This window comes from Corvus moneduloides, chromosome 11 (genome assembly GCF_009650955.1).
Source record: "Corvus moneduloides isolate bCorMon1 chromosome 11, bCorMon1.pri, whole genome shotgun sequence".
Lineage (NCBI taxonomy): Eukaryota > Metazoa > Chordata > Aves > Passeriformes > Corvidae > Corvus > Corvus moneduloides.
Window position 1 is genome coordinate 4,081,130 of NC_045486.1, and position 12,853 is coordinate 4,093,982.

At 45.7% G+C, this 12,853-nt stretch overlaps 1 protein-coding gene across 1 annotated transcript in view; it reads left to right on the plus strand.

Moving 5' to 3' along the window:
• Positions 1-313: 313 nt before the first annotated feature.
• PDZRN3 (PDZ domain containing ring finger 3) overlaps positions 314-12,853 on the plus strand; it is a 131,097-nt gene continuing 118,557 nt past the window's right edge. Inside the window, exons 1-3 of the mRNA XM_032120878.1 lie at positions 314-1,240; positions 7,003-7,089; positions 8,211-8,318. Coding sequence (XP_031976769.1) covers positions 524-1,240; positions 7,003-7,089; positions 8,211-8,318 — 912 coding nt within the window. The 5' untranslated portion in view covers positions 314-523. The remainder of the gene's footprint in view (positions 1,241-7,002; positions 7,090-8,210; positions 8,319-12,853) is intronic.

A 12,853-nucleotide genomic window follows, 5' to 3' on the forward strand; every position in this document is an offset into this window, starting at 1 on the left:
CGCCGCGACCCTCCCCGCGCTCCCCCTCCCCTCCTCTCCCACCGCTTCCCCATCGCGGCCCCTTCCCCTCCCGCCGCTCGTATCCCCGCGCTGCCGGCGCAGCGCTGCCCCGGGCACAGCTCTGCCATCCCGGGCCCCGCGTCACCTGGCCAGCGCGGAGCCCAGCCCCTCCCCGAGACAAAGCCCCCTTGTCCCGGCCGCGGGGGACCCCCGGGGTCCCGGTGGGCGGCGCCGGGCGGGGGCGGTGCCGGGCGGGGCGGGCGCTGTGCGCAGGCGGCGGCGCGGCCGCGGCTCCTTCCCGGGCGCTCCGGGACCGGCGGGGACGGGGCACGGCCGCGGGCCGGGCCGGGGGCTCAGCTGCCTCTCGGGCGGCGGCAGGAGCGGTTTCTACTTATTTATTCCCGTTCTCTGCCTCTCCCCCGGCCCATCTCCGCAGTCCGGGTACTTTTTCTGGGCTTTTTTTTTCTTGCTTTTTTTTTTTTTTTTTTCTTTTTTCTGTTGTTCGCGGCGGAGCGGAAGGAGGATGGGGTTCGAGCTGGATCGCTTCAGCGGGGACGTGGATCCCGACTTCAAGTGTAACCTGTGCAACAAGGTGCTGGAGGACCCGCTGACCACCCCGTGCGGGCACGTCTTCTGCGCGGGCTGCGTGCTGCCCTGGGTGGTGCAGCAGGGCAGCTGCCCCGTCAACTGCCAGCCCATCTCCACCAAGGAGCTCAACCACGTCCTGCCCCTCAAGAGCCTCATCCTCAAGCTGGACATCAAGTGCGACAACCACGCGCGGGGCTGCGAGGCGGTGGTGCCGCTGCAGCACCTGGGCGAGCACGCCGAGACCTGCGACTTCTCTCCGGCCAAGTGCCGCAACCGCGGCTGCCGCCAGGTGCTCAACCTGCGCGATGTGGAAGCGCACATGCGGGAGCGCTGCGAGGCGCGGCCCGCGGGGCTGTGCGAGCAGGGCTGCGGGCTGGTGCTGACCCACGGCGAGCGCCGGGCCGGCGGCCACGGCTGCCTGCGGGCGCTGCGCGCACACGGGGCCGCGCTGCAGGCGCGGGCGGCCGCGCTGGAGAAGGCGCTGAAGAAGGAGGCGCTGCGCGCCGGCAAGCGGGAGCAGTCGCTGCTGTCGCGACTGGCGGCGGCGCAGCTGGAGCTGCAGGTGACGGCGCTGCGCTACCAGAAGCGCTTCACGCAGTACAGCGCCCGCCTGGACGCGCTGGCCCGCGCCCGCGCAGCCTCCCCCGGCAAGGTAAGGACGGGCCCCGCCGCGCCCCACGCTGCCCGCAGCCGCTCGGGATGCGCCTTGTCCCGTGCGCGGGTCCCGGGGCGTTCCTGCGGGAGAGGGGCCCCCCCGCCCCGCCGTGTGCGGGGCTTGTCATGGAGAGCCCGTCCGGCCCCAAATCCTTTCAAATACCTGAGCTTTGGGGGTTAATAGCCGTAATGTGCCGCTTTCTGTAGGTACATGTTTTCGACTGTGACTGTCATTGCTAGCTGGACCCCATAAGGTAACTCGCACGGAAAAGTAACAAGGTCACGGTATTACTGTTTTCTCTTGGTTTTCTTCCCCGAAGAAAACTCTAAAAGTGGAATTTCCAGGGCTGGAAATGGTGTTAAACCAGCAGAAATTGACTCCCAGGAGTCACACAAAGCGGGTGAATTGGAAGAAGCTGCTGTGACCCAATCCTTTCCAGACCCTGAGCTCACCTAGCATCCCACAGTAGGGCTTCCTACAAAATGCAGCCTTTAAGATTAAATATTACGCAACTCAGACACCTCAGCAGCTATTTCAGAATCTGCAGCCATCATCTTTGTAACATCCACATCCAAATACAGGACGTATGCTGTGTACTTGTGATTTCTTTGCCAGAGTCACACAGGGTTCTTTAAAAGCTCAATTTAGAAAGGGAAAAATTAACTTGATTTCAGCCCCTCAAAATTAGATCATTCATAAAATGACCAGAATCAAAAGCCAGAGCTACAACAAGTTTTAATTGGAACGAGGCTCCCTAGCGAGGGAAGCCCTGGAAGCCAATTATCTTTTAAATGAAGACATTCGGAGTCCTCCCAGTGACCTGGAATGTGCTACCACAGACACAGCAGTATTAAACTGTTCAAAACTGTCAGACATCTGTATTCACACCTTTGGTAATGTTGAGGCTCTAAAAGCTGTGTAAAGGAAATAAAACTTCATGTTAGAGGTTTTTTTTTTTTTTTTAACCTTCTTAGCAATCCAGGGCAGAACCCACCATGTTTTCCTAACTCAAACCAGAAAATATTTCAATACTAAATGTGCTGTTCTAACTGCAGGCAATACTGGTTAAAGTCTTAGTAATACCATTAAAATAAATTGAGGGTTCACAGTCATATCAAGATTCAGGACAGTTCTGTCTCCCCACTTTCCTGCAGCACTTTGCCATGGCACTCTGGAGGCTTCCTGCTCCCACAGCCTGGCACACAGCTCCATCTCCATTGCTGATGACAGGAGAGCCCTGCACACAGTCCTGCTGTCAGAAATCACCTCGCCCAATCCCTGCCTCCTCATCTCTGATCTCTTTTATTTTCACACCACCCCTTCTTCGTGGCTAGTGCTGGTAATGTTGGGTTTGCATCACTTAGCTCTGTACGGTGTAGGGAGCTGCTGCAGTCCTGAGAGCTGCTCTTTCATCGCTGCAAATGTTCACGGCACACATTTCCAGCTAGGCTTTTTATCAGATTTATGGGTACAGCTGGCCCAGACCGCTGTGCTGGGTCTCAGCCCCGTTACAAAAGGCTGTTATGCAGTTCTCTGGAGCAGCCACCACTCTGAAGAAAGCTGGAAGGTGTCATGTCACCACAGCCCTGGGCCAGCGGTCAGTCAATTACGTGTCTTTCACAGCATTTTGGGCAGCTGGCCAACACTAACAGCTCTCCGCTGCCCAGCTCCCAGACAAGCACAATCAGCAAACTTGCATCTTTGTGACCCAGAGAGTTTTCTAAAAGACCCGTGGTAATCACCTGGTGCAGGGGATGCTTTCCCAGTCTGGGGCTGTGGCAGACTTCCAAGTCTGGGGTTATTTTCTGAGAGACAGTAGCACAGACTGTGCAGGAACACTCAGCAGGACATACAAATTTGCCTAAGGATTAGATCCCTGAACACAGGGATTAGAGGTATGATAGTGTGAAATAACCAATTTGCTGTCATTATTTAAATTACGACCATTATTCATATTTCATACATTCCTAGATGTAATAGTTTGCTCTATGTAAACACAAGTAGGCTGAGCACCAACAATCTGGGTTCACAGCTTACAAGTGGTGATTGCAGAACTTACTGTGGGATGTTCTGGCTCCTCAGTAGATGAAGAAAAAGGGTTTTCTGACTTTCCTGCCTGATGACTGCGTGTTGCTGCAGATGTAGAACCAATCCAGAATAAATCAGATGATGTATCCTGTAGTCAAAACAGAAGAAATGCCCACGTACAGCTGTGTTCAAATGCTTAGTCAAAGGGGAAATACGATACTGGGTGACATTCGACCATTCATTAAAGACCCAAATTTGTGGTCTTTTGGCAGCTTTGGAGATCCAGGTCAGAATTCACCCTAGCACAGATTTTGTGATGCAGGATGAATCACAGCTTTGCTGTGCTTTCATCTACCATTTCTGAGGTGAGTTCTATAACACCTCCATTACTATATTGAAAGGAGACATAAATAAATACCTGTTTTATACACACATTCATTTGTAAGCATCTCACAATTTTGTAAGGCCCTTAAGCAGGTAGGCGTGTCTTAAGTGGCCCCAGTTGTGCTATCCATGTGCATTCTTTGTCACTGAGGGAACACTTTAATTTTACTGTGTACAGTTCAAAGGTTTATTCGGAGAATGACTGTTTATTCCTTGCTGGGAAGAGGAGAGGCCTATTGAGGATGAGCTTGAGGAGGGAGTGGTGGGGAAGGTGGTGTGTCTCAGTCAAAATTTGTATTTCCTTCAATCAGACATGTCAGTCCTGAAATATCAAAGTCTAAACAATCAAGAAAAAAATCTTGTACAATTCAAACAAGGCTTAATCCTTGGTGAAACACAGCACTGTGCACACCTCTTGATAAGCTGATCTGGTCAATCCCTTATTTACACAGCCGACAAAGTCCTTTGGGAAGGAACAAGGGGAGAGGGAATCGGAAGCTTTTGACAGTGCTGGCTGCAGCCCAGGGTGAAAACCCTTCTGCTCTCCTGGCAACCAGAGACAGGGACTGACTTTAAATGTGTCAGCCAGGCAGGAACCAGTTATGATCTGACATTCAGGACCTCTGTGGTGGTGGTAACACAGGTTTGAATTCTGTAAGAGCCAGATGAAGTCCTTTAAAACAAGAAGATGTGTTTTTCTCAGCCTGTCCCCCGAGCAGGATGTGCCAGGCTGGTCCTGGCAGCCCTTTCACCAGGGAACAAGGAGCTGAGGTGCCTCCTCTGGTGAAGACAGACCTTCTCAGCCACAGCACTACCAAAGAAATTAGTCTTCCACTATCTAAAGGGAAAGGCAGTCTATTAGCTGCACATTACTCAGCTGGGAAGTGCAGTAATTTCAAGAATTATGTTTAAGAGTTCTGTTCAGCTGTGGGAATACAACATGCCAGGAACCATCAGGTCTGCTGCTGGAGCAGCTGCCGGGGCAGGGCTGGCCCCTGGCCACCGCATTTCCACAGTTACCTCACTGTTCAGTGACTGCTCCGCTGGAACGCGAGACGCTGGAGGGGGAGAGAAGGGCAGAGCCCTGGAAAAATCATTTGCATTGTGGCTTCCTTATGAAGAGAAGGTTGTTGAAGGAATTGTTGAGACCAGAGATGTGGATGTGCAGCAGTGGCCAAGTGTTGCAGCGAGGTGCTGCTGCCTCCCCCGGGCTGGGCAGTTCCGCACGGATGGTGGGATGGGACTGCTGCCATGGGGAACATGGAGACACCACACAAAGCCCCCAGAAAGGGCTGGGAATGTCTTTAAAACCCCTGTAGACAGAAGTACTTTTTCAGAAGTACCTCCAGAGAGCTGCATTAGTTGTTTCTTTTCCTTCACAACCCGACTGATTCAATCCCACCTGCTTTAACACTTGTTCAGCCAGGTAGAAAAGTGTCAAATCAAAGCCACATAAGGAGGCTTTAATGAAAACAGGCAACTCTAATTACTGCAAGTGTCTTGAGAGCAATGTTGTAATTGTTTTTTGATTGTTCTAATTGATTTACCTTCTTAAATAGGGATAATAGAAGGAAACAGTAGTGCTAACATGTGCTTGTCTTTCAAATCCAGAATCATCAGTCCTTGAAAGTGGTCTCACAGGACTGGAAATTTGTTCCTTGAAATCCTGTCTGAGGTCTGGGTCTGTAGACTTGCAGGGAAATAGATTTTACTTCATTTTTCAGTCCTTCTCTGAGTACCTGGTTCTCACAGCTGCCAAGTGCAGGCAGATTCAAATAAAATCGGTCAGAGTTTGTTCATATTCCTCTGTATCAGGTCCAAGTCTATTTATTATTCGATCATTAGGGAAGATAATGATCAGAAGCTGACATAGAAGTTGTAAAGCACATTTTCAGGTGGAGTTGTTGGTGCAGCTCCCCTGTGAAGGAGCTCAGAGCGTGCAGTCAGGGGAGCTCTGCCAGCTCACACGCAGGGAATTGGGCTTCCTTATCATCCCCAAATCTGTGGGAGTAATTCAGTAATCCAGGATTACTTTGACATTTTTTATGACTTTAATAGACATTAATATTTGATTGACAACTTCAAATTGACATGTTAGAAGAAAAATGCACAAACTAAAACCATCTGCACTGAACTACAATGTAACTGTTGCAATTTTTGTCATTAATTGGTTATGAAAACCAGACTTGTAAGATAACTTCCTCAAACTTTTTTGTGTTCGTAACTTTTTCACCCTTTGGATAAAACAAAGGAAATGGTTTTGGAGGTAGAAAAGTTCGTCTGTATCTCTAGAAGAACATACTGATCCTATTCTGATCTCTACAAACAATATTGTTATTCAGAGGGCTTTTTGTAGTGCTCTGCTGTTGTTTGTTGTGCTGTAAATAACAACCACTAGATTGAGACTGAAGAGAGAACATTGTGAACATTTAGTGGTCTTTAACAGTTCCTGCACTTACTTTTGTCTTTATGAAAGTTAATAGGCCTAAGTAGCATCCCTGTGTCATAAAGGACATTTTGTAGGAGTTTGTAGTTAGGAACAAGCTGGGATAAGAGACCAGGATAACAGAGCCTGTTCACACAGCCCCCCAAATAGTACACGTCCTTCCACTGTATCTTTGTTGTACATTGTTTGTCCAGACAACCATTCACTGCAGAATTTCATATTTTAGGGATTAACATAATGATTTTCAGTGATGGAAGATTTCTGTTTTGCTAGTCTTAAAATGCCAGAGAAAAAAAATTATGCACAGCAGGTGCTGTGAATAGCAATTGCTGTTCTGGGCCTGTGGCAAAATTTGTAGCAATTTTGTTTAATGCTGTTTTCTAAAACTCTGCAGAGAATTTCTGTTGTACAACGCTGTGTTTGATACTGTTTAAAACAATGTCACGTAGCCAGCAGGAGAGAGAGGCAATGCAAGGACCCAGTCCTAAGATTCAGTCACCCCCAAGCACTGGAAAAGTCAAAGAGTTTGACTGCTGGGAGCGTGGAGTATTTTACATAACACATCACATATGACTGGGTCAAGTAGTTGCAGGAACCAGCATTACATATAGACCTCTTCTGTTGCTGTTAATTGTCTCACTGTAGATCTAAATAAAAAAGACACATAAATCTTAGGGGTGGTTCTGCTGCTGGAGCTCAGTGGGGTGGCTGGAGCAGCCACTGGGAGCTGCTGACTCTGCTCCTGCAAAGTTATTCCAAACATTTGTCTCTAAACTACAAGGGGATAAAAAAAAAAAAAAAAGAGAAACCAACCCAACAAAAAAGCTGGGTAGAAGTATTACCTGTTCTGTTTTACCCCCCCACACACAATGTTTTGAAAGTGTTTATCTGTTCTTTGTAGGGTGAAGAAACAAAAGCCCTGACTCTGGTCCTGCATCGGGACTCTGGATCTCTTGGATTTAATATTATTGGTGGCCGGCCATGCGTGGTATGTTAATTGTTAAAATACGTTTGCCCTTTGCAGTTGGGAGCAGTATGTAGGTCAACACCTCGAGGAAAAATGTTGCTGGCAAGCATTTGGTCCTCTTGGGATTCTTTCAGAGCAGTTCTTCCACTGAGATTGGTATGGATGTCTATTGACTACGCTGCCTTTTCTCTCACTGCCTGTTTATTCTTGCATATCATCACAGCCAGCACCACTGATCCTGGTGCAATGCCACTCCCAAAAGGATCAAACCCATGGTGTCTCTTTCTCAGACCATAATCCTGTGATGTTCATGGGTTGAGAGCCACAACTTTAGCCCCTTCCATTAAAAAAAAAAGTAATTTACTCTCCTTGCCACCAGAGATGCAGCAGCCCTCTGTGCAGGTGAAGGGATGGAACTTAAACAGCCTACTTTTGAATTCTGTGATTTCAGCAGATGTTTCCTGCACCACACACTCACTAATGTATTTTTTCTGGATGCTTGATGGCTGGCGCTGCTGCATATGACTTTAATTAGATCAAGGACTGGATTATACCTTGTCCTAGTAATTTAGAAAGTATTCAGAACTACTTCTTGGCTGCTCAGAAATCTGACATTGATCACGATTTATTCCTTAGTGAATTCACTTGAAAGTTATACTTTCTTTAGAGTTTTTCAACTTTCTGAGACATTGTTCTGCGTTGGTAGAAGCACAATACACAGGAATATGAAAATACCTTGTTAGGTGTAAGTTGTTTTCATGGGTTTATTTTTAAGTCTCTAGAGGAAAAGCTGTGCAACTAAAAATAAAAATTGCACCGTTGTCCTATGTTTGATGTGCAAACAGGCTGTGTCTCACTGGATTTTGCATTGAGAATAATTGTAGTGACAATTACTCCTGAGCTGGCCTAAGTCAGAGGAAAATGATTATCAAGCAACTAATTTACCTAATGGAAGTTCGTCCCTGGTTGCTTAGTCTTTCAAAACAGGAGTATCAGGTGTTCTCATTAGCACAAAGTAATTCCATATTAAGACATCAATAAGAATATTTCTCTCAAATTACATGCATTGTTGTGACATGGACAAGCTTCAGCTGAAGGCAGACGAGAGGGGCAATAATGTGTTTTCCTTTTCATCTTTGAAGGACAATCAGGATGGGTCATCGAGCGAAGGAATTTTTGTATCGAAAATAGTTGACACTGGGCCTGCTGCTAAGGAAGGAGGGCTGCAAATCCACGACAGGATTATTGAGGTATGTGAACAAACTGCCTTTTAATAGTGCAAGCTGCAGCTCAGGTCTTCACATGGCATGTTTGCTGCGGGTTTGGGAGAAGTGGACCGTGGTAAACACGGTCTAGAAGATACGTCTGTGAAAATATGCTGGCCTTGATTCAGTGCTGACCTCCAGGGCTTTAGGTATAGTCCTTCCCTAAATATAGAAACCAGATTATGGATGGTATGTGCATGTCCTGTCTTTCTGAGCAGCTCGCATCTCTCTGGTATGCCATAGATAGTTCTTTTTTAAGCTGTTGGAAACTTGGAAGTTATTTAGTTAAAACCATATGTGAAATATCTGTGCTGTAAAGCACGACGTTATTTTTCTTGGTATTGAAGTTTTGAACAGTCAGGGAAAATTCCACTCTGTGATTTCTCCATGGTTTATCATAAACCTAAGTCACTCCATGAATGTTTTTTGTGAGTTCTTACATTACTTAGATTGCAGTCTGAATTTCTACTCATTTGGCCAAAGTCTTGACCTCAATAAAAAGCTCTTCCTGTGAAAGAGATGGTTGCATGAAACTTTGCTCTCAATTTGCAGCGAGCAAATTTCTTTTTGAGGGGAGGGGAGAGAGCAAGAAAAAGGTTCATTTCCATGAAACAAAATGCAGCTGACGGTGAGTCAGTTCCCATTGTTTGGCATTTTGCAGTTCAGAAAAAGTCTTCCTCACTGTCTTATTTTTGTAGGCTGGAGACACTTTGAGAGTCTATTGTTCAAAAAGATAAGTGCGGTGTTTGTTGCCAAGGGTATCATGGAACGGCCAGTTTCTCTAAGTAATGGAATTCCATTGCTCTTATGTTTTGCAAATGAGCAATAAACAGCTGTTAGGGATTTTCTGTTGGCAGGGGACAAAGTGTATTTGCCTTTTTCTGTACTGTTATGGTAAATTGTATTCACAATTTAGTAAGGGCATAAAATATTAATTAAATTTCTTCATATGGGAAAGAATGGAGCCACAGTAGCAGAACTATAAAAAGATAAGAAGCTGAACTGTGAAATGATCCAGAGTTGCTCAAACTCTGTGTGTGATGTAACATAATTGCGAAAAGGTCTGGACAGTTTTGTGAGAACTCTGCGATTTCGTTAGAACTGAAAGGTTTCCCATAAGCCTGAATTCCCCCGCAGCCTCCTTGGAAAGCTGACATCCGTTTCTGAAGTAGTGCACAGTCACATAAACCAAACAACCGTATGAAAACCAAAATCTCTGGGAGATCAAATACCCCAAGGTTAGGAAATGTCCTGGTCTGGTTCAGGCTCCGTGAGCACAAGCGCTATCACAGTTGTGGAAGTGACCCTGGCTCACAGCACAGGGGACAAGGGCAGCCAACCTCCATGGGCTCTGCACCATCTGCTCTCTTGCAAGAGATCTTATTTTTGCTCCTTCCTTACTGCTCCCCAAGCTTAGTGTTTGTCCAGGCTGAGGAACGAAGTCCCACTCTGCATCCAGAGGAGCTGAGAGGGACACGAGAGGACAGGCTGGGTGAGCTTTCCTGCTGTGTCCCCTCACGGAGCAGAGCCATGCCTGTGCCAGCAGTGTTAGTGCAGAGCCTTTTGCACAGTTCAAGCTGCATTTTCAGAGAAGAGAAAAGCCCAGAATAAAGGCATTAGAGCGATTTGTTGGATTAATAACACGCCAAGGGTAGCGGGAGCCTATGTGTTGACATGGGGCTGACGTGTTGACAGCTCTTGTTGTGCTGACCACAAACTCATTCTCATCTTCACTCTTCTCACCTCTAAATATACACAAAATGCTGATGAAAATGGAGCACATTGTTTCCCAAGTGTTGGCTTTGGGTGCCTCCAGATCAGCAACTCACTCTGGATCAGGAATGTTCTGTGGAAGCAAGCCTTGAGTGATGCCCAGCTAATGTGGTTGGATTCCCATTGTGGAGCAGTCTCCAAGAGTGCTAATTGAATTCTTTTTTAGATAAATTAATTCATTTCATGCAGCCCAGCCACTACAGGCATCCAGTTCACAGCACTAGACTCGAGTGCTCTAGACGAGAGCCCTCAAAATACAGATGTTGTGGACACCAGCTCCTGAGAGCAGCTGTTTCATCCTATGTTCTCTGCAATTTATATTTAGCACACTGTATCTAACCTTACTCTGGATAAGGAAAAAGGGGACACCTCCTGCATCAAGGCATCTAAGTGGGCTTTATCACCCTAATGTCTAATTTTCTTAGCTAACTGAAATACCTGTAATTATTAGAATTAGGTAATGGCCAGTGGTGGCGTCCTTCTAGAGGCAAGTTTTTTTATAACCTTCACACTGTCAAAGTTTTGATTTGGGAGTCTGACTCAAAAATGATTTACAGATGTAGCTGTAACTAGCAGGACACAGCTGGAGGACTTGGCACAGAGCAGAGCATCCTAGCAGGTCACATTTGCTTTCAAATGCACAAAAACTGGTAAGGAAAGATGGCAACTTACTTCTCTAGGACTGAATTTAGCTATCTAAAACTTCTTTAACTTGTTCCTTCAATATTAAGGTTTTTATGTATCATCGGCATGATTTTGAATATAGACTCTTTCACAAAGAATTCTTATTCCACTGTAAGCTGCTGAGCATAACATCTCCCTAATTAATTCCAGCATCCATCACAGAGAATTCACAATGAAGTAAAACATGAATCATTCGATTTCCTTTTGGAAAATGTTTCTTTGCTGCAGATCTTCTGGTGGATGTGTTTTGGAGCACATATAAAATAAGAGCGTCGCTTCTCGTTTTCAGAACTGCCACAACATTTCTAATTACTGAGCAGGGATTAGGTAGAGTGAAATCCAGACACATCCAGGGTACTGCTCAGGGCTGATAGCAGAAGGTTTGCTTTACTGCTGTTTGCTTGCAAATTCTATCCCCTGACAGTATGATACAGAGATAACCTCGGAATTGTGTCAGCGATAATTTTTAAACGTATTTTCCTTACGTAATTTGGATTTCCTGTTCTACATTTTTCAGGAGGTTAAATGAAAAGTTAATCAGGTTTAAGAATTGACTTGAATTTTCTTTAAAAGCAAATTTTTGTCCCTTTTTATATCATTGAAATAAGTAATGGCACTGTGAGGTCTGTGTTGCTACTGCTAAATGACAAAAATCAAGATGAATGTTGCATGGTCTGTGCTACTCAGTCATCAGAACAGCGTGTAACAAATACAGAGAAATAGCCTTTTTCTTGTATTTTGTTTTACAGAATCTGTTGAATAGTGATATTTACATAGGACTATGAACATCATGTTATGGCTATTAACAGCTTAATAACTTCCCCTCACTGTTTAATAATATCCTTACTCTGTAAATGGGTAATCTGAGGCATAGAGGGAAAGAAGTTCTAGAAGTTCTTGCCGGATTAGGGTTAAAGATTTGGATTTTGGTGTTTTTTAACTTCTCTATGTAAACCAAAGCTTCTTACCTGTATCTGTTTTCAGATCTTTCACAGTGACTTTAGGAGTGAGGAAGTCATGATTCTGGGAGATTTCCTCTGCTTTGACTACGTACAGTTCTGTACTTGTACATTTAAAGCCAGCAGCTGATTTCAGCTGGTGATTTACTGAGGTATTGTTAAGATGTTCCGTAGCAAATTGCCACGTTAAAAACATGCTGAAACTATTGATTTTTTCTGCAAAGGAATTACTGTTCTCATAGATTTCATTTTTCTCAGGGCAACAAAATGGTCCTAATTTCCTCTCTCAACAGAAGTTGGTTCAGGTCCCAGCCCTGAATGCCTCTACGCAGCTGCTTGGCGTTTCTTAAGACAAAATTAGATTTTCAGAGTTTTTATTTTTAAGCACATCAGCCCTGAAAGATTATTAATTAAATCTGGCATTCTCCTCTCACTAACTGGTAAATTTGTTTGTTTAGCTCTGGGACTGCTTGGGAAGAAGGAGGCTTTTGAGAGGCTGACTGCTCGCCACCTTAAAAAGTTTGCAGCACAATTAGGGTACTGTTGGGGTAGTATAAACTGTCACAGCTTTGCTGAAACCTGGAGGATTTATGCCATCTGGGACTCGCCCGGTGTTTCATGCTGCTCACAGGAAGGATCATTAGTTTAGGAGTTGAGAACACGTCTTAGTTCATGTGATTGATTTTCCCCAAAGCACACTCATGTGCTACAAATTACAGGCTGCTTTTCCAGGACGTGCATTTCTTCACAGATTACACACGAGAACAATGAAACTTTTTAGCAAATCTTGTGGATGTACAAACAAAATTTGCCGTTTGCTGCGGGCTCCCTGTTCACCCTGGAGTAAGTGTGGTGTTTTGGCTGAGGCACTTTCTGCTCACAGGAGGGGGTTAGGTGGATTTCAGGGAGATTAATTTGGTAGCTGTGTTAACAGCACAGCCTCTGAAAAGTCACATCAGCACAGAGAAAGTCCATCAGGCACAGAGGAATGGCAGGAAAGGACACTCTGGCAGGAGCAGGGTGAACTCTCCCTGCCAGTGACACAAACTGAGGCGAGGATGGCTTGAAAACTGAGTGAATGAATAAAAGAAGAAACATTCCTTG